The 21,410-nt window shown below is 31.5% G+C and overlaps 1 protein-coding gene across 1 annotated transcript in view; it reads left to right on the forward strand.

The window, feature by feature from the left end:
• Nucleotides 1-21,410, forward strand: part of LOC106457128 (NAD(P) transhydrogenase, mitochondrial-like) — a 71,716-nt gene that overhangs the window by 21,361 nt on the left and 28,945 nt on the right. Inside the window, exons 3-8 of the mRNA XM_013916514.2 lie at nucleotides 8,744-8,931; nucleotides 12,042-12,197; nucleotides 13,622-13,826; nucleotides 17,069-17,281; nucleotides 18,894-18,983; nucleotides 20,657-20,926. Of these exons, the coding sequence (XP_013771968.1) occupies nucleotides 8,744-8,931; nucleotides 12,042-12,197; nucleotides 13,622-13,826; nucleotides 17,069-17,281; nucleotides 18,894-18,983; nucleotides 20,657-20,926 (1,122 nt within the window). The remainder of the gene's footprint in view (nucleotides 1-8,743; nucleotides 8,932-12,041; nucleotides 12,198-13,621; nucleotides 13,827-17,068; nucleotides 17,282-18,893; nucleotides 18,984-20,656; nucleotides 20,927-21,410) is intronic.

Consider the following 21,410-nt stretch of genomic DNA (forward strand, 5'->3'; position numbering starts at 1 on the left):
CGGATTCTAGCGTTGTAAGTCCGCAGACATACCGCTGTGACACTGGGGGGGCTTACAGTTTGTTTTTGAATTTCGCGCAAAGCTACACGAGGGCTATCTGCGCTATCCGTCCCTAATTTTGCAGTGTAAGACTAGAGGGAAGGCAGCTAGTCATAACCACCCACCGCCAACTCTTGGGCTACTCTTTTTACCAACGAATAGTGGGATTGACCGTCACATTATAAGCCCCCACGGCTGAAAGGGCGAGCATGTTTGGTGGGACGAGGATTCGAACCCGCGACCCGGAGATTGCGAGTCGAGCACCCTAACCAGTTTTTCGACAATCTTTGCAGTAAACATGCAGTCTGCCAATAAGCAACTACTTTTGTATTACGTCAGAAATTCAAAACAGTGGGCAATATAATTAAGAAAAATGCAAAGTTATTGACTAACTTCTCGTGTATAAAAAAACCTTCTCATAAAGACCACACAGTTTAATGGCTGAAAACTGCTAGTGCTTGTATTACTTAGTTTTCGAATGCGTCTTTCTTGTTGTTAGTATTTAATTTGTTCAATGGGAAGCTATAAAATTTATATTTCATTGCGTGTTTTATTGTGTACGGACTTAAATCCTCACTTCTTCATCAGCGCATTAAGAGGGTTTTAAATTTTGTTTTATACTTATAGGCTTATTATATTAATTGATTATTATGCTTTATTCGAAAAAACAACATTATTTGGCTTTGGAAAATGCCCCTTTGATGTAAGAAGCAAAATGCAAAATACTTTGATGGATTTTCTATATAACTTAGTAAATTCTTATGATATGGTGAGTTTGAGTTTTACTCAGAATTCAAATGTTCTATACTTATTCTTTGACACTGGTCCTATCAGCAATATAAAATGGGGAACTATAAAACATTAATTGTCTTTTAAAAATGTGTACACTGAATTGGTAAGAAACCGAACGTTCCATAGAGACAAAAGCAAATAATTCATTTAATATGTTTTCTTGTTATACTAGCAGATTTAGATAATTCCAGACTCGATCCTTAGAGAAATTTACTCGTTTAAGGGCGTTTAAAAGCATTCAAAGTGTTAGGAAGAATGAAATAAAGAAATTAACCGATTTTATTTAGTACGTTAACGTTTAGTAATAAAAAATACAACTAATATTTTTCATTGTATTATATTTATGTAAGATTCAATATCATCATATGCCAATAACAAAAATACTATTATTAGTTGACTTTTGTGAATAAGTCTCAAGAATAATACATCCATATTTACTAATAAAACACTAGAATATCTCGTTTAATATACTTTTAGTTTCTTACCTTGGCATGAATCATTTTAGAAATTAAAATTGAGCCTAAAATATAAAAAAGAAACAAATAGGTTTATTATTTCAATAACCGGTAGATGTCGCCACATTACTGGAAAAATCTCTCCAAATATATTTGTTCTATGTTCGAGGTTTTTCAACAGATTTAATGTTTTTTTATTAATATGCTAAAATAAACTTATGTGAATCTAAGAAGGACTGTATATTTGGAACTTTGGCAAAAAATATTTAGTTGATATACGTATGAATGAAAAATATCTTAAAATATATTGTGAAAATTACGTTGTGTTATCTAAAATTGCTAATCATACATACAGCCATGTCTTTAAATTTGCTAATTTATGTCTCTACATATGTCATTGAATACGTTAATTACATTAGTTCACAATTTAAATGAATAATCTCCCATTCCTTGTCCTCGCTTAGTATATGTTTATTAGTAATTTTGTACCAGCGTTCTTACATTCCTAAAGGAACATACCAACCCTAGAAGTAATCAGTGTGTAATATTTTAATATGCGGTTTTTTGAATGCCACGTATTGTGTTCTGCTGGGAATTCAACATCATTAGTCAGACAACACGAGACACAGCCCTCATATTAAGAAGACTGCTCATAATCCACGAATTATTACATTCGATAAACACGTTTTTAATCGATTATTTTCCTGCACTTGTAGCCTTAGTTATTGTAATAAGGTATAGGGAAAATAATACATTAAATATTGCGTTTTTTCACCGCATAGTAATGGGTAATTTACCCACGCTTTTACGTTTTGAAAGAAATAAAAACAAACCATAGAAAGTTTTTGTTGTTTATTTCGAAATGAGATCTGTCATTATTCGAGGCGCAATTCACGTCTACTTATTTAAATAAAGAAATCCAGGAAATATAATTAGACAGTGAAGTATATACTAAATAATAAATGCTTGGATAATTTGTAAGAGACTTTTATGAGTATTCGTAAAGGAACTTAAAGAGGACTGGGGTCTATCCTGTGCTTTTACAAAATGGTAGGTTTTGATTAAAAAGGTTTATGTTTAAGAGTCAGAGCTTTCAGAGTATAGAAAAAAGAACAAATTACAACAGCATACTCCCAGATGGAGAGAGCAATCCAATAATCATTTGCATCGATCTACGTAGAAGGAGTGCTAGGCAGCAGGGGTAGAACCTAATTCAGATAGTATAAAAAACGATTTTTTCCGCTAAAGAATCTTGAAAGGAAAGAAAGAAATAAAAACCGTTTTGTTCTTGACAAATTTTGTGATTAGAAAAGGAAAAATCAATTCACAGAAAATAACTTGATTCTGAGTTGAGTTTTTGACGTTAAATCAATCTCACTCTCAAGCAAGGAAGAGCGGGAATAAAAGGGCTTAAAAGTTCTAATATTTGCCTGTTTAACTAAGAAATAAGACCTTTAAATATTGTTTGTATAGCAATAACTTGTGAATGGCGAAAATGCAAAGTTATAACTCAACTCATCGTAAGTATTGTTACCGAGTAATTATTGGACTTGAGATATTTATATATAAAACTTTTATTATCGATTTACTAAAGTACGCCCCAGTAGCACAGTGGAGTGTCTGCGCATTTATAACGCTAGAAACGAGGTTTCGATACTCATGGTGGGCAGAGCCCAGATAGCCCATTGTGTAACTTTGTGCTTAAGTTCAAACAACAACACTAAAGCTTTGCTATTTCATGTACGTGTAATTTTGGCCTGCTACTTCTTTAGTGCAAATTAGGAAGGACATATTCACGTAAACAAAATATGTTTTGCTTTGGTTTAGATAATTTTGATTTCCAACATCATTGAGTTAAATGTTAAACCATCGGAAGTATCTCTTCCCATTGCGTACAGGATATGTTAGCAATAAACAGAAGCACACTGAAAATGTAGTAAAATGATAAAACATTTTTTAAGCACTTGAACTATAAAAACGTAATAACCAAATTATTTTAGGAGTTACATTTTGCACATCTGTTTGAAAATCTTTACATCTGAGATTTTTTTTTCTTCTGGCAGCTGAAGTCTTAAGTTGACGTCTTAGAAGGCGAAGAAAGAGGAACAGTGGGTAAAAGTGATATTTCAATGGTGACAGGATAAGAACGAGGGAGTAAAATGTGGGAGAGGTTAAGCCTGAACAACAACTAAGTCATCGTCGACAGTTCCTTGTGGAAATACTAATGACTTTGATGCATGGGTCAGTAACTGTTGCAGCTGCATTCTTCGTAATATATGTTTGTCTTAAGCCACCATGTTCTGTCAACGTACCGGAAAAAAATACAACGTAGAAGTTCAGTACACCTGCTAGCTGGTTTTTATAGGAATATGCCCGAGGCACCCACACTCATTGGTAAGGAACGTGAAACTACAATACCATTTCCGTTTCTTTAACGCTCGTGGCCTTATTTTGTTTCACAGAAGAGTTTGTTTGTTTTGAATTCCGCGCAAAGCTCCACGAGGGCTTTCAGCACTAGCCGTCCCTAATTTAGCAGTGTAAGACTAGAGAGAAGGCAGCTAGTCATCACCACCCACCGCCAACTCTTGGGCTACTCTTTTACCAACGAATAGTGGGATTGACCGTCCAATTATAACGCCTCCCGACTGAAACAGCGACCTTCAAATTGCAAGTCGAGCTTCCTGACCACCTGGCCATGACCGGCCTAAAAGGAGTAGAGCAAATGAACGAGGAAATTGAAGTAAAATTTGAGGAATGATTGCAGGAAGGAAAACTTATAGTCTTGTAAGAGATATAGATGGAAGGACTGAAAAGAAAAATAAGAATATGAGGTGGAATAGGTAGAAGGTATGGGATATCTATGGAACGGGTGGAGAAAATCAGAAGATCAATAATTGAACGGATTAGGGGTAAAGTTTAATGAATTTTGTGAATCTTGAGGATTGATGATGTTGGACAGAAAAATGAATGAGGTATATAAGAACAAAAGAAGCTACTGTGATGGAGTATACAATTAAAAAGAAGAAACAGAATCAATGATTAGTGACTACAAAGCACGTTCACACCAACAGTATGAATGATTGGATGGATGATGGTAGAAAATAGGATATAATCCGATCATATGCCAATTGCAATGCGGAATAGAAAATAACAGGAAGGTGAAATGAAAAAATATAAAATATGTAACTTGGAATTGGAGAGAGATTAAAGAAAAAAACTGCTTTGAAGAGAAAAGAAAAGTGTATGGGAATAAAGGCGATAAATAAAGGAAACCAGGAAAAGTTTTGGAGAAGATTAAAATGGCTTGGAAAATGGTTGTAGAGAGAGTAGGAAATGAAATGTCAAACGAGAAGAGGAAATACGTGGTTTGAACAAGAGTGTAAAGACCAAAAAAGAAATAGAAGTAAGGAAGCAATTGAAAACATTTGAATGACAGGAGAACAAAGAGAGAGAGAAAAAATATGTTAAACAAGAAAGGAATTGAAGGAACTCTCTCTCTCTATCTATCGTGATGTGTTTCTAGAGTGCATGCTATGAATATGGAATCAGATTGTTTGGATAGAAGGCAAACGATTCCTACCTATGCTGTAAATTTAAACAAAAAATAAAAACAAAACCTTCGCACGATAGTATGATTTCCGTTTTTATGAGCATATATGAAGTTTGCTGCCATATTGTCTTGGAATCTAATTACTTACTGCGCCATCTGTTGACATTCAGGAGCTTAATACTATACTAAACACCCTTTAAGATAGCTGTAAAATTTTGTATTGTATAATTTTTAGTAATAGTAAATAGTGTTCTGAGTTAATACATTTTGTTAAAAGTGAAAAATTGGGTTTCTTTAAGAATAATACATTTTAGTATGTTTTACTATACTAAGCAGAATTAAGGAACTCACTGACTTAAACAATGCTTGTTTCTATGATGATGGAAATTCACAAATTCAGTCTATCTAGTGTCTAAATAGAGATCAGCGCCAATACCGATCGATACGACGACCAAACATGCTAGACGATTTGAGTCTTGTATCGATTTTCTTGAATCTTAGGGTGGGGTAGAACTTGAAGTGGCTGAGAATACTGAGTGAGTCTCTAACGAGTTTTTGTATTTTTTTATCGTGCCTGTTACCATCTAATGAAAAATGTTTTAGTATATTTTATCATATTATGGCTAGTTAAGTCAAACAATGGCCTTATGGTGACACAGTCATCGAACAGCTTCCTTTATTTTGGTTGTTTGCCAAAATTAATGATCCAGAGGTTTATTCTTAATTGTTTGTTTACTTAAGTTTATCAAATATTATAGTGTATTCGCGTTTTCAAGATAGCCAAGCGTAATCATAATCAGTTATATTTGTCATAAGCCAATAGTATTAGGCTTATTGTACTTTTTAAACATTATATTTTTCATTCCGTCCCTTAGGAGTATAATATTATTTCAACTATACTATGTCCACCATATCCATTTTAGACGACGCGTTTCGCCCAATACGAGTCAGCCAGCCTGATGAGATCGTTTCTATGAGGTGTTTTAGATGTTCGTATGCATAGAAATATAGATTATGATTAAACAACAAATCTTGTAAATCAAACTTGTCAGATATGTTAATGTGCATAAACAAATAGTAACGAACTTGAGAGAAAGGAAAATGCAACAGAAACTACCAAGACGCCGTACGGAAATAGCGATCTAAATTACTTCTAACAGATAATGAATTTAAACGAAATATAGAACGTTTGTGTCATGAAGTACTTTCGAGTCATTCGAGCATCTTTGATCATCTAGGAAACATTTTGTATTTGTAGCTTTAGTAGCAGCAGGAATGTTATAAATAAATAAACGAAATAAATTCTTTGTTAAGTGAGTAAAACAATTAAAAACATTATAATAAAAATAGAAAGTTTGCGAAAGATCATATGAAGAAATTAATAGCATAGAACTGAAGTCAAGGGTCTTAGAAATAAAGAAACACTATGAAATGGCGATGAAGAAACGAAACAGTAAAAGTACTTTTTTTCAGTTATTTACAATTTTCCGCTGGCTAATGACTCTTCTAACATGAAATGATTGGTAAAAGGTGAACTTATAAAGTTATTAGGGCATTCCTTTTAGTGCTTCTCCGACAGACGACTTACCATTATAGATATAGCAACTTTTTTGAACGCGCCTAGTTCTTGAATGGATTTCATAGTTATAGTTTAAAAGAATAAGAGTGAGGTGGAGTAGCATTACGCTCCCTCTCGAAAGAGCTTTTTGTGTAGATTTTCAATAGCCGTTATAGCTAGTCTGGTATAACGCTAATTAGCACTTAAGATAGGGAAGAAAGACGCCTTTTTGTAACTTCAATGTTCAAGAATTAATGGTGAAGACAGTTTCATGTTTGGCTACATGAAATCTTCTTTCATCGTTGAGAAACGTCTTTTGTAATGCCACACAGGAGGGTTGTGGTGACTAGCATTATAGAAGGTGCATTTATCTTCTTTTACGTTTAACTAGGAAAAGGTATAGGATATTATATAATTTTGTACATACACATTATGATAAACTCGTGTGTGTGTATACATACGTTTCTAAATGAGTGTAGGAATGAAAGGGCGTTCACCCTAGAAGTGAGAGTAGACAGAAATAAAACCTCTGAGGTCATAGGAGTGACAAAGTTGATACCGTGATGTCATGCAACGGATAAAAAAGTCGAAGTGGAAAGGATGAGTAAGGAAATACCTCGAAATAGTACATGTGATGAAATCTTTGGCTAAATAGAAAATAACATATTAGGGAGCAATATATATATATATGTGTATGTATGTATATGTGAGAGGAGAGAAGCAACAAGGAGGAAGACGAACTAGAAAAAGTTAAGAGAAAGAAAGAGTACAATTTATCGACAGATCCAGCAGACAAAACGTGGTGTTTTGTGACGGACCAAAAATATGACCCCTATTAGCCGATATACTAGTATACGCGAGCGCCCTTGAAGTTGACATTGAATCAATGAATTTGGATTGGGTGTTCGGTAACAATAAATAAATGCAAGATAATACATGTGGGTTATCATAATTTGAATTATAAGTATAATTTGGATGGCCCTTTCCTTCATAACACTGTTAAGGTTATTCATCTTGGTGTAATAGTTGATCAGTCTCTAAAGCCATCCAAGCAGTATGCTGTTGCTAGTGGTAGGGTAAATAGGATTGTAGGTTGTATTTATAGAAATATTGAATACAAGTCTAAAGAGGTTATACTTTCATTGTACAGGTCACTGGTTAGGCAACATTTGGAATATTGTATTCAGTCTTAGGCTCCTTACATTAGGAAAGACATTGAATTATTGGAAAGGGTTCAGAGAAGGGTTACTAGAATGATGCCTTGGATGGAGGGGTTGTCATATGAGAAGCTGAAATCCCTCAAATTGTTTTCTCTTGAAATTGGTAGTGTTGATGCATCGTCTTTTTTCATATTTAACAGTGAGAATAGTATGACTAGGGACACAAATATAAATTTTGGTAAAGTAGGAGTCATCTTCAGCTATGACAGTTTTATTTTTTTGACAGGGTGGTTGGCCTTTGGAATGGGTTACTTTCTGATGTTGTAGAGGCAGTAAATTTAAGTGAGTTTAAGAAAAAGCTTGATAAGTATATGAATGAAAAGTGCTGGCTTGAAGATTTCGTTTAGAGGATGGAACAGCCGAGATGAACCAGTAGGTCCCATGTTGCCCCAAAATGTTATGTTAGGTTAGGATTTAAGAGTCATAATTGTTTGATATTTTAAATGTATTCAATCTTGTGTTGTTAATAGTAGAATAAATATGAAATGGCTTTTTTAAGTAGAGTGTACATCTATATAGTTCTTCATGATAAAGTCAAAAACCACATTTTTAGAATAAAATTCAAATAATCCACTTTTTTGCTTGTAATATGTATGTATATTTGAAAAATACCAAAAAAATGTAACTTTATGACAAACAATTAAAATCCACTAAATTCTCAGTTGATGGTGAAGTGCTAAGTCTTAAAGAAAATTGATTGCATTGTGAATTTTTTTATGTTAATGTATGGTTAAGATTATTAATCTTTTTTATTATATTGTTAATGTTGATTATAGTTATGTATTATAGATTTGCTCCAAGCCTGATCCATAACATTGGACATATGGTATGATTAAGCAGGGATTTAATTTTGAAGATGTTTTGACAGAACACCACATAAAAAAAATAGACGTGAAACCCAAGTTGAAGAGTTTCATTTTTAAGTTAGAACCCGATGTTCAGGAAAAAAACTGATAAGATATACTGATCAGAATTTTTGGTTTTTAACAGAATAATTTCTAAGCTTAGGAAGTATTTATGGTGCTGTAATTGTTTGTGTTTGATACTTACCTGAATTTGCAAGCAAGGTTAATTTCTGGTTTTTGTATAATTTCTATATATTTATAAATTATGCATTTATTCTTTAAAGGTCAAATAACTGCAGCAGGAAAAGTCCCTCCTGCAAAAGTGTTGGTTATAGGAGGTGGTGTTGCTGGTCTTGCAGCAATAGGAACAGCCAAAAGCATGGGAGCTATAGTTCGTGCTTTTGACACCAGGGCAGCTGTCAAGGAGCAAGTTGAATCTTTTGGAGCTGAATTTTTAGAATTAAACGTAAAGGTAAAGTATGAATTTAATGAAAAAAATGGTGCCTTATCTCACATTTTTGCATATTGAATCATTTGATTATTATTGGAAAATTTTGCTTTGGTATCTCTGTTGTACCTCATATTTATGTTAATATACTTTTCAAATTCTTGGTTACATTTGTGAAACTCAAGAAGAAGAAAAAGAGAAGTTAATTCTATCACTGTTTTCAAAATCAATTGACATGATTCATTTTAACCTCAGGTAACTAATAACCAGGGATTTTAATATTTTTGAATTGGATGATAGATGTGTTGCTATAAAAAGAATATGTGCCACATGTGTGAGGTAACACTTTATTATAGTATTAAACTAGTTAGTTCTTTTCTTTTTTTATTTGAGTGAGTGGCCATTGCAGGTTCTTTAAGGTTATAAGGTACAGTAGAACCTTGACATTAAGGGCACTTTTCTGACTGCATCTAAATGCCCTCTATAGCATGGAACTCTTAATATCAAAAATGAGCCACGCAAAGCTGGATTCCTTATTAACCCTTCTGAATTTTAAGGCCCCTCCCATCTTGTTTGGTGTATGCATTTAACCCTATCTGCCCAGGCTTCATTTACTGTGCATGTCATAAAGTTTTAGTGACTTGTATTCAAAATTTTACTAAACTACTTTTTATTTATGTTATACCAATTAGTGTAGCATAAAATCTTAGCTAATAATCCAAATTTTAATCATTTACAAGTTTTAAGTTCTTAATTTTGTAAGTCAACATTTAAAAAAATACTGAATTTCTCCTAGTGTGACACACGTAATACATTTTGTCTAGGCATCTCCTCTTCTCTACTTTATTCACCACCCCTTCTTTAGGTTAGTTAAAGTTAGATTAGGTAAAATAAATAATAATAATATAATAAAAATGTTTCATGAGGCATGCAAGCAAGCAGCTCGTGGGTAACATAATTTGATAGCATAACATGAGCTGCACATTCCCCCAAGTGATTTAAAACTTATAATGGTGTGAATAGTAGTTTATTCAAAGGGCAATAAAGTTTAATTATAAATAGATGTATACTGTTACAAGTTTAAAGCTACTTGGGATAAACGCATGTAGTTTCATGTTACAATTTGAAGTCATTCTAGAAAGAAAAAAAATGGTTATTGAGATTCATTTAAATTTTTTGTGTGTGGTTACGAGGTCAGTCAAATTGACTAATCGTATATAGAATAGAGGAAATAACAGATAAAATATAAAGTTTTACTGAAAACAAACATTTGAAATGTATTTATGAGATCTTAGAGATTACACAAACAAAATTTGAGATTTTTAGATGAAGAAAAGTATTTTTAATCTTAACATGAAAAATCACTTTGTACACAGAATATTAAAACAAATAGTGTTGAAAAACTTGATATATTCATGGACAAATTTTGTGTAGTTTATTAAAAAATACTTCACTAAAGAATATGATTTTTTGTATGTGAAAGACTTATAATGTTTACTGAAAGACTGCCAAATTTTGTGAAATTAAAAGTTAGTAGTATCAAATCTATAAAGACTAAATGAGTAGGGAAGAGGTCATGAAGTCAGTCAAATTGACCGAGCCCATATTGAGAGAGTTAAAGCTATTTTGTTACATGTTGGTGTCTGTTGCGATTTTCAATTTTGTTAGTACAGCCTGAAGAAACTGTCTTCTGTAGAGGGACTTCATGGTTTTAATGATACCCTGGTTGTGGGGTTGTAGGATTGAGGTGAAATTAGGAAGAAGGAACAGGATACAGGTGTTTGTGAGTTCCATGTCAACAAACAGGAGAATGTTCTGGCTTTGCAAGTGGATCTTTTGGTCGAAGCACTTCAGCCATTCTTCATAGAGATTGCAGGTCATGTCTTTCAATTCCATCTGTAGGTTACTGGGAGGGTGGTTCTCTGCATGTTATGAAAGCAAAGGGAATTTTCTTGATGACTGATAACCAATGGCTTTTCAAACTCTCCCATCGCATTAATGCACAGTGCACCACATGCAACAAGCAATCGACCTGGCAACGTGCGATAAAATAGGCCAGTTTTATCCATGTTGAAAATGTCTTTTTCATGGTAACCTGTGATCAAAGATGGAAAATGCTGCCACCATTTGTGGACAGTGTCTGGATTGACGCTTGATTTTTCTCTATTTTGAAAGAACTCCCTTGCTTATCAGATGCTTTGTTTTCAAGTTATTCAGCCAACCATTTGATGCTTTGAATTCAGTGATGTCAAAATCTACTACAAAAATACTTCAAAAACAAAGATTTGGAGTGCTTTCAGTGTTATGAGTAATAGTAAAGTTCTTTAATAAAGTTTTGAAAATAACTCTCTAGAATGAGACTAAAGACACTTCCCTTAATATGGAATATTGAGGTACCTGTTATTACAAGATTTATTTTGGTTACAAATAGTAGAAAAAAGAAAGAAACTGAAAAGGTTTGCTCTTAATGGCACAGTGCCCATTAATTGAGATTGTACTGTACATGGCAGTGTGAGTCAGTACAGCATGTTTGAATTATGTTTAAAATTTCTGTTGCTGACATTACCTTGACCATCTGTAGCATACAGGAGCAAGAAACTCATCAAAGTAACATAACTATTATAATACAGATGATGTATTAAAATATATTCAACAAACAATAGAATAAGTACAAATGGTAGAAAAACTGACATTCAAGCAATATTTGGTGTGGAAAAAAGGGACATGAATAAAAAGCTGGAAGGAATGTGGTCACAGAGATTGAGACGTGCATGTAATTATTCATATTTTAGTATATGCAGAAAGTAAGCTATGGTTTCAAATGCTTAAAAGAAGGTTTGCTTTAGAATGCTAAGGGTTAAACATGATTATTAGTCAATTTTGATCAAGATGGAAAATTTATGATTTAATGAAATGATACGAGGTGAAGTGAGAAATGGATTAAAGTAACAAGTGAATATGAGGTAATCCAATGATATAAAATTTAATACTGTTGTTTATATGTCATTTGTACAAACACGTAATGAGTTATTGGTTACTTTTCAAAAACTAGTTTTAGGTGAATTTCGGGTTTTAATTTTTTTTTTCAAGAAAATAGTTCACTAATTTCACAGTTTATGACTCAATTTCTTCAGGAATCTGGTGAAGGAGTGGGTGGTTATGCAAAGGAAATGTCAAAAGAGTTTATTGAAGCTGAGATGGAATTATTTGCTAAACAGTGTAAAGAAATTGATGTACTAATCACCACAGCTCTTATACCTGGAAAGCCAGCTCCAAAACTTATTTCAAAGGTATCCTTTCATTGTTTTTCAACACTTATTATATATAAGTATCAAAAAGAATCATTTCCAGTACATATCTTCAAGAGATTGAAATTAGTTATGGATAACATGATTAAGTATTAGGTTGTTTCTGCTGTGGCAGTAACAACATTGAATGTTTTGAATGATAATAGAAAGTTACTGTGTGTGTATTTGTATATGCAGATTCAAAAAAATCTGAGATGGGTTAATTATTATTAAACCTCATTTCTCAGCTTCCATTTTAGTATTGATTTATTGTTTTTGAGAAAAATGTGAAAAATCTAACTATTGGAAATGAATTATGGTATTCCAAATTAATGTTTTATGAACAAAGGATACTTTTGTTCTTGGTGGACATGTTTACTAATATAAACAAGAGTATTAAAAATTATGAATTTAAAATGAAGTAGGGATCTTGCTACAAATAGTAATGAAGCAAGAATTAAAACCATAATCACAAATTATAAAATATAGTCCTTATTTTGGCCTAAGATAAGTGTATAAAGCTGCCAAAGTTGGGATTAAATTTTATAAATTTGTGATTGTGATTTTAATTTTTGTTTCAATACTTTTTGTAGCAAGATCCCTACTTCATTTTAAGATTCATATTTTTTTTAATACTCTTGTTTGTTTACTTTTTTATATTATACCTGTATAAACTATATAATTTACATTTAGGAACTGTAGCGCGTCTATCCATTGATATGTTGCACCATTTGTTGAGTTAAATTGGGTTGAAAAGATATTTAAGTGTGTGCATGAGATATTTACTATTTATATTATACCTGTATATTTATATATGGATTTTTATTGGAAAGGCAAAAGCAGAAGGCCACCATTGATCCAAGTACTGTGAGAGAATATTGGACCAAATGGGTTAGTTGTTTTTGCTTTAAGCTCTCTGATGTGATCAGTCAGTCAGCCGAAATAGTCATTGCTTTAGAAATTTAAAAACTTGTAGCGGGGCGATTTTCGATCCTCTTGCCACATATAAATAGAGGTACCATGTTGTTTTTATTGTGTCTATGTATCCCTCTAGGTTTTTGGTGGAAGAGATTTTTATAAGGCAGTTTTTGGGAAAGCATTATTTTTCAGCTGCCATGTTTTTCCTTGTCAATACCTACTATTAAGTGCTACCATACTTAATGATAATTCAAGGTGAGTATTAATTTAAATGTAGTTCATGATTCTCAAAGAATAGATACGTCATTTACACTTGCTTGTACCTCTGTAGACCTGATGAAGGCAGAGCAAACCCAATTCTGCTGAAACATAAATCTTGAGTCAATCCTGTCTGAGTTAACCCTCCATTAAAAGTAACCATTGAACTAACTGCAATCAACCAAATCTATTAAAGATGTATTTCATGTTTATTTAATGATATTTATAAAGAATGTAAATCCTGTTTTCAGGAAATGGTAGAGTCAATGAAACCTGGATCAGTTATTGTTGACTTGGCTGCAGAAGCAGGTGGAAATGTTGCCACAATCAAACCTGGTGAAGTTAGTGTGTACAATGATGTAATTCATATAGGATATACAGACTTGCCTAGTCGTCTTCCTACTCAGTCTTCTACACTATATGCCAACAACATCTCAAAGTTTCTTATGTCCATAGGTAGTAGACTTTTGTTCTCCTTGTATATAATGCTAAAGCAGAAGTGGGAATAAACTGTGGTCTATTTTTTTTTACCAGCAAAAACCTAAAGTAAAATATTTGAATACAGGGAATACTGAACATATTTCATGCACTGATAATGATTTGGAGGATGCATTGCATGTAAAATTAATGTGATAGAGAACTAGAAAACACCAATGTTGTATTAAACAAAGAAAGAAAAAGTTTAAAATTCAGGTATATAGGGCTGTGCCAAACAAATATTTTTGTAACGGAAGATTCTGTAGATTATTACATCAAATAATGGATTAATTTCAGGACCATCATTTAAATATACATAGATTCAATGGGAAGTATTTTCCATGCTTGTGATGAGAAAGGAATATAAATGATTGGGAAGTAACTTAAGTGTTTTACAAATATTCAAAAAATTATTTGTTTATCTCTTGTATGATTTTCAACCATCACTCTACAAGTTCAAACAAAAATTGCTAATGTAATTTATAGGTTTGGCAGGAAAAACCCTTACCCATACATTTTTGTGCTCATCCCCTGCTCATTTTTATATCGGGTATTTTCCTAAATATTAATTATCTTCACAAATAAATAATAATTTATTGAATAAGGTTATTACTTAAATGTAGAAACTATGAATGCATATTTTTTAGGATTTTGGTGTTTTTAATAATTAATAAACAAAATTAAGATGATAAAAATTTGTTACAAAAATTTACAGAAATTTATGTATAATCTCTGAATTTTTGAAATAGGAAATGTAATGATATTAAAACAGATTGCAAATCATTTTGAATCCCCTGGTGGGACAGTGGTAAGTTTACAGATTTACAAAGATAAAACAATCCAGGGTTTGATTCCTCATGGTTGACACAGAAAATAACCCAGTGTCGCTTTGCTCTGAAACAAACAAGCAAGCAAGCAAATTGCTTTGAAGTAACATTTTGCTAGTTTGTTGAAATTAATGAATTACTTATTTCAACTGCTCGTCTTTATCCCAACATACAATAAATCAATTTTGAAAAGGAAAATAGACCAAGTTAAATATCATATAGTTGTTTTATTCTATGAAGTCTTTAGTAGCATGGTTAATATTCCAAGCATGAACACACATGCCACTATTCTGGTGATAGTATATTACGTTTTGTTTATTGGGATGATATTGTGTAATCATATTAATTTATATTAACTAGATATTACAAAGATATAAATCATTTTTAAATGTTGAATGATATAAAAAAATGAGTTAATTCCAGCTTTTCTTCAGAAAGTGTTATTTTTTTGACAGACACTGAGCCAAATCATATATAAGAATTAGTGTTACCGTAATGATTATCTTTACATGTTATAATGACAATATAACTGATTATCAGTTATTACTGTATGTTGCTTACCTTTCAGAGTTAGTTCTGTGATCTGTAAAAGTTGTTGGCTGTCTTCTTTTAACGTGCTCCACCATAGAAGTAGTGTTGTAACTGTATGTTAGCTGCATTTTGCTTATAGTGAATTTTACAAATTTATTGTTAGGAGGGTAAGAAATAATGGTTCCACACAAGAAATGATTTGGTTCTGTTAGCAGATGTGGCCATTGCTATTGCACTAAGTAACATATTATGACTTTGTACACAACTGCTTCTGTCACTGGTGTGCAAGTGACAAAATCATGTGATGAAATTACAAATGTTCTTGGAAAGAAATGTCAGGATTTAAACAGTTATTCAAATATCTTTATAAAGTTTTTTAATGAAATAATTGATTATAATCAGTTTTTCAATTATAAAAACCTCAAAGAGTATTAGCCAAGTCCACTTATATTGAGTGTGATAGTGTAATTGTATAATTATAAAGATATTAAGTAGCTTTTGTGCTATAAAATAAAGTGAAGGATTTTAAAGTGTATATCCATACAGTACCCATGCACAGTTGCCATAACATTTGCCTCATAAAACATACAGCTTTTGCTTCTACAAATGATCTTATTAAAATTATATAATGCCTTTCATTTGTCTCTGATTGTTTTGTATTTGCCAGTTTTACAAGCATCTTTTTGTGATTGTTGAAGCTTCAGCTATTTGATATAACACAGAAACATACATTTATCTAACTTAGAAAATATATTAAATGCTATAGCTGCTGTTAGGCTTATTTTGCCATGGGCAGGTAAATTGCAAAAAAAATCATCTAAGATAATTATGAAAATAATGGGTGTGACAGTTTTTCTGACCAAACTTTTTTAGTGTACTTTTTACATGTACAATGTAACAATGCTCATATAAACATAATTTATTACACTTTTATCTTTAGCAGCAACACGAAATATTTGAACACTGCCAAGGTGACTAAATTCAAGTAGTTACAAACAACTTTTATCTAATCCTAATAGTTTTAGAATAATTATACATTTTAAACACTTTGGTTTTCCAGTAAGTATTCCCATAAAAGTAATTTTTAAATAGTGATTTCTTCAAATAATGAGTATTTTTGGTTAATTTTGAATGAAATGAATAAGAAGAACCCAGTTTAGGCTTAAAAGTTTATAAAACTAATATGTTTATACTAACTACTCTGTAGATTAAGCGGAGTGTTTGTGTACATGACAGTTTTTAACACATAATTAGAAACACTTAAAATAAAAACTAGAAAAAGATGGAGGTTTCTAAATGTTTTCTAATGCTTAAAGTAATTGTAAACTACTACAATTAATATCTGTGATACTGTATTTCATAGATTTTTTAGGTTCTTAGTGATTAGGTTGATAAACATAATTAGGAAAGATTTTGAAAAATACATTTAAAACCAAAGGAGTTATAAAATAATGTTTGTAGCTTTTTAAGAAAACAAGTTTGTTCTTTTGTTATAGAAAGGAAGCTAATTTCTTATAAAATTAATTTTTTTCTGTTACATTATTTTAATATTTGTTATATTTTAGATTATCCTTTTTATTTTATTCTGTTTTTAAGCAGACAGATTATAACTGTGTTTTTTTTTTTCTCTTTTCTGCATAAGTTGTTTCCAAGTACTGGTAAGTCTTTTTTTTTTGATGTATTAGAAATTACTCTGCTGACTTGTATTTATTTTAGGCCTAATAATTTATTTCCTAAGTTTTTATACTAAGTGTAATGTATAGTTTGCTTATACTTTTGACAAGATTGAAACACCTGCTTTACTGATGTAAAACAGTGTTGTTGCAGTAAATTATAATAAAAACTTTTCTTTATCTTTTGTAGGTTCAAAAAACCATTACCATATAGACCTAGAAGATGAAGTAGTTAGAGGATCAATCGTCCTACAAGAAGGCAAACTTTTGTGGCCACCACCACCACCAAAAGTAGAACCCATTCAGGAGGCAGCACAACCTCCTGTTGCTGTTGAGAAACCTAAACCTCCTGAGCCAAACTACTTCAATATCACTCTGAAAGACTCACTGAAGTATACTTCAGGTGTTGTCAGCTTAGATTTGTAAAATAGAGAACTGTAATCAATTTTGTTAGAATGACTAAGATTGATAAATACTATTACAATTGTGGATTAACTTCAGAGTAAATGATAGAAACTAAAAACTGGCTATGGAAAGCATAATCTTGGAATATGTATACTTAATGCACAAAATGTAGACTTTTTAATATGTTTGCTTTAAAATCTACTTTTTTAAAGTAAAAATATCACACTGACCTAGAAATGCAATTAAAAATTACAGCTGTATGTAGCCTGTAAACTTGTAAGAGACATTTGCATTAACTTTTGAAAATACAAAAATACAAATAGTGTTTCAAAAAGTATTAAAGTATGCCTTTTTTTATTGTACTAAGAATATGTTTATGCATAAAGTATTATCTTTTTTTACCCAAATAATGAAGCATTTATATAAACATTTCTGTTGTTTTTTTTTGGGGGGGGGGATATATAAATTAAGACTTGCAGGGTATCCATGAACCTGGAAAGGCTAAGAAAAGTCTGTAAATTTATATAAGGGATCAAAAAGTCAGGAAAAATTTAAAAGTTATCCCAAGTTCTAGAAACTTCAGTGGAAATTGTACCCCTTTTATCTCAGAATTTGCATAGATACATAAACTGTGCTACTTAGCTATGCCAATCATTTGTTTATTTTAACATATAATTTTGGGCTGTCACTTGTATGTTGTTTTGTTTGGTGGTAATTCATTGTAGTTGATGATAGATTACATATTTGTTTTATGAATAAAGATAGAACATTTCGTTGTCCACCATCAAGTTGTAATGTTCTTGTGTAAAGAATATATTTTACTGTAGTAACATAGTCTGAAATATATAATTTCTAAAGTGATGTTGATTATGAGGAAAGATTGTATGTCAATGGGTTGTGTGTGTAGGTAGAAAAAAAATCAAGAATTTTAGCAAGAAAGTGGGGAAAATTGAAGAAAAATTTTGGAAAGAATGAGGCTATTTTTTTTATTATTATTATAAGGCTGTAACATTAAAGGTGGCAAGCAGTGAGGCTTCTTTTTAGGGTATAAACAAGAGATTAAAATCACACTGGACTGCAAGTGGTTTTTTTCCCTCCTTTAAATTATTTTTAATGAGTCTTTTATGGATTTTGAATTAGAGATTTGTGAAAATAGCATTTGATGCTAAGTTTTATCTGCCATATAAAGTCTGCCCAGAAGTATTTCATTCAACGTTATAAAGAATGTGAAAAATAATATCTGCTATCATGTGTGATTTTAATAGTTTATTTAAATTTATTTATTGATAATTGTAACTCGTTACTAGGGACAGAGGAAATCACATTTATATGAATGAACTTAAAATAGGAAGAAACAGTATTTTACTATAAAAGTTCTGGTTTGAACATTGAAAGTTGGCAAAGTATTAAAAACCAATAGGCCTAAAAAAACAAATCATGAAATGGATAAATTAAGAGGAATAAGAAGTAAAAACACCTGCAGTTTATTTGATTGTAATTACATTTTAGAGTTTTGCTATACTTTTATGTATTTGCTCATTAAGAAATGTGCCAATTTCTTCTGTTCTTTAATAAGATTTTATTATGAGAAAATTTGAATTCATCAACAGGTCTTGGAGTTCTTGTTGGCCTTGGAACTCTTTCTCCAAATTCTGATTTCACTACCATGACTACAACGTTTGGTCTTGCAGGCATTGTGGGTAAGTGGAATGTGATACAATGTATATTTATACTCTTTGATTTCCAAGTGAGTATTTGTAATTTTTTTACTGCACTGAGTTTGAGAATGTAATTAATGCAAAGCTCAGAAGTAAATCCATGTTACAAAGACAAAATTGATGGATGCTTATTTGTATTGTGAGTTATGTTACTTAATGATATACGTACACGTGTGTGTGTGTGTATGTTTGTGTACTTTTTTGCCCTAATCTGTGTTTCTATACAGGTAATATTGTTGTGTTTTTTGTTATTTTATCTGTAGCCCATTTGCATTTGGTGCTATTAAATACAGTCTGTTGCTGAAAATCTATCTCTAAACAATTTTGATAAAAGAGTTAGCACAAAGGATCACATATAAAGTGTAATAGACTTAAAACAAGACCAAAAACTCGACGCTTTCGAATAGTTGACTATTCTTCTTCAGGAGAACAAAGAATAGTCAACTATTCGAAAGTGCTCGAGTTTTGGGTCTTATTTTAAGTCTGTCTCTAAACAATGGTATTGATCAATGCTTTTAAGCTAAAAGACAGTCTTTACCCATTAAATGTAATAGGTAGTGCATTATGATGTCTTTCATTACATAAGTAATATTCAGAGTAATTAGAAAAATCATCAGTCTATATAAATGAATTTAGCTCTTTTGTTACTTAGTGATTAAAAGAGGCCTAATGTCCTGCTTCTTGCTTATTTGTTTACATTCTTCAAATTTTAGTAAGTTTTTCAGGATTTCTTATATTTTCCTGTATGGTTTAATAACATAATTAAATTTGTTCTTGTATGCATGAGTTCATAGATGACAGTTATTATTATTATTTTTTTTGAATATTCAATTGTTTGTCCCAGTAAACTTGATATCAATTGATTTTTATTGAAAGCATGTGTGTATATTCAAAGGTATTTTTGGTTTATTTTGCTGTTAGTTTTTCATCTTAAACGGGTATAATTTGTCATTAAGGAACTTTATTTGACTTCACATAGTGAACATTTTCTTGAAATTAAAAAGTCTGTAATTAAGAAGCTAACTTACAATCAACTATTGATATTTATGTTGGTGTTTAAGTTCATTCTCTTTATGCTGTATTTAATTTCATGGAAATGGTTTGTCATTAAAAATAATTTAGTATCACAAATGTCAAATCATTAACTGATTAGGTTTATTTTATTTTTGTTTTTTGGTTAATACGTTTTTTGTATAGTAAAGTACCTTAGTTTTGCACTTACTTATGTGGAGATTTTTTTTAAGTTATGGTTTAGTTATTAAAACTTGTATGATAGGACTCCCTATTATGATGAAATTCTTAAAACCTGTTAACATGCTTTGATTGCTGTTTTTTTTTCTTCTTATGACAAGTGAAGGAGAAATGATTAGACCATCTTTAAAAAGTCATATCTGTTGCTAACATAATATTGTTGAACTAAAGTTATTAACTTATATTTTGTTCCATTATTTAAAGCATGAAAAACAAATGTTAAAAGCTAATGAATTTGATATTTTTTCGTTTTACAAATAGTCTTGCCATTGTTGACATGTAGGGTGTTATGAAGAGTTTGGTTTTACAAAGCTTCTGTAATTAAAATCTTAAAAACTATATGTACTCTGAATTTGATATAAAACATTTTGTGATAATATAACATCCCTTTTTTTTTGTTTCAGGTTATCACACTGTTTGGGGAGTCACTCCAGCCTTACATTCACCCCTTATGTCTGTAACAAATGCCATTTCTGGAATTACTGCAGTGGGAGGATTGGTATTAATGGGAGGAGGAGTCATGCCAAGCAACACAATTGAAACCCTGGCAGCCACGGCTGCTTTCATCTCCACCATCAACATCTGTGGTGGTTTCCTTGTAACCAAAAGGATGCTGGATATGTTCAGACGACCCACAGATCCCCCAGAATACAACTATCTTTATGGAATCCCAGGTATGAAATTATTGATTCATTTAAAAAAATGCCTAAGGAACTACTGTTTTTGAATAAACAAAAATGAGTTCATGTTTCTTTAATATCATAATCAAACGTTAAGAATGCCCTGTAGTCTTGTACAGTCTTTTCAGCTTGATAAGTTTTACAACCCACTGTATTCCATCCACGAAGATGTAAGCAGTATTCAACATCCTGAACAGTTGATAAATGGAAACAAGATCAAACAAGATGACTGCATTAATTCTGAGCTGGTCAAGAAAAAAAATTGGGAATTTTAAAAAATGATAAGGCTCTTGGGCCAGATAATATTTCCCTGAGGGTTTTGAAGGAGGTTAAAGATTGGATATGTGAGCCACTTACTACTATTTTTTGTCAGTTCTTGATTAGTGTGTGGGTACCAGAGGATTGGAAGTTAGCAAATGTAAATCCTTTTTTTAAGGGAGATGATAAACATTGTCCCAGTAATTATAGACCCATTAGT

This window comes from Limulus polyphemus, unplaced genomic scaffold (genome assembly GCF_000517525.1).
Source record: "Limulus polyphemus unplaced genomic scaffold, Limulus_polyphemus-2.1.2 Scaffold294, whole genome shotgun sequence".
In the NCBI taxonomy this organism is placed as follows: domain Eukaryota; kingdom Metazoa; phylum Arthropoda; class Merostomata; order Xiphosura; family Limulidae; genus Limulus; species Limulus polyphemus.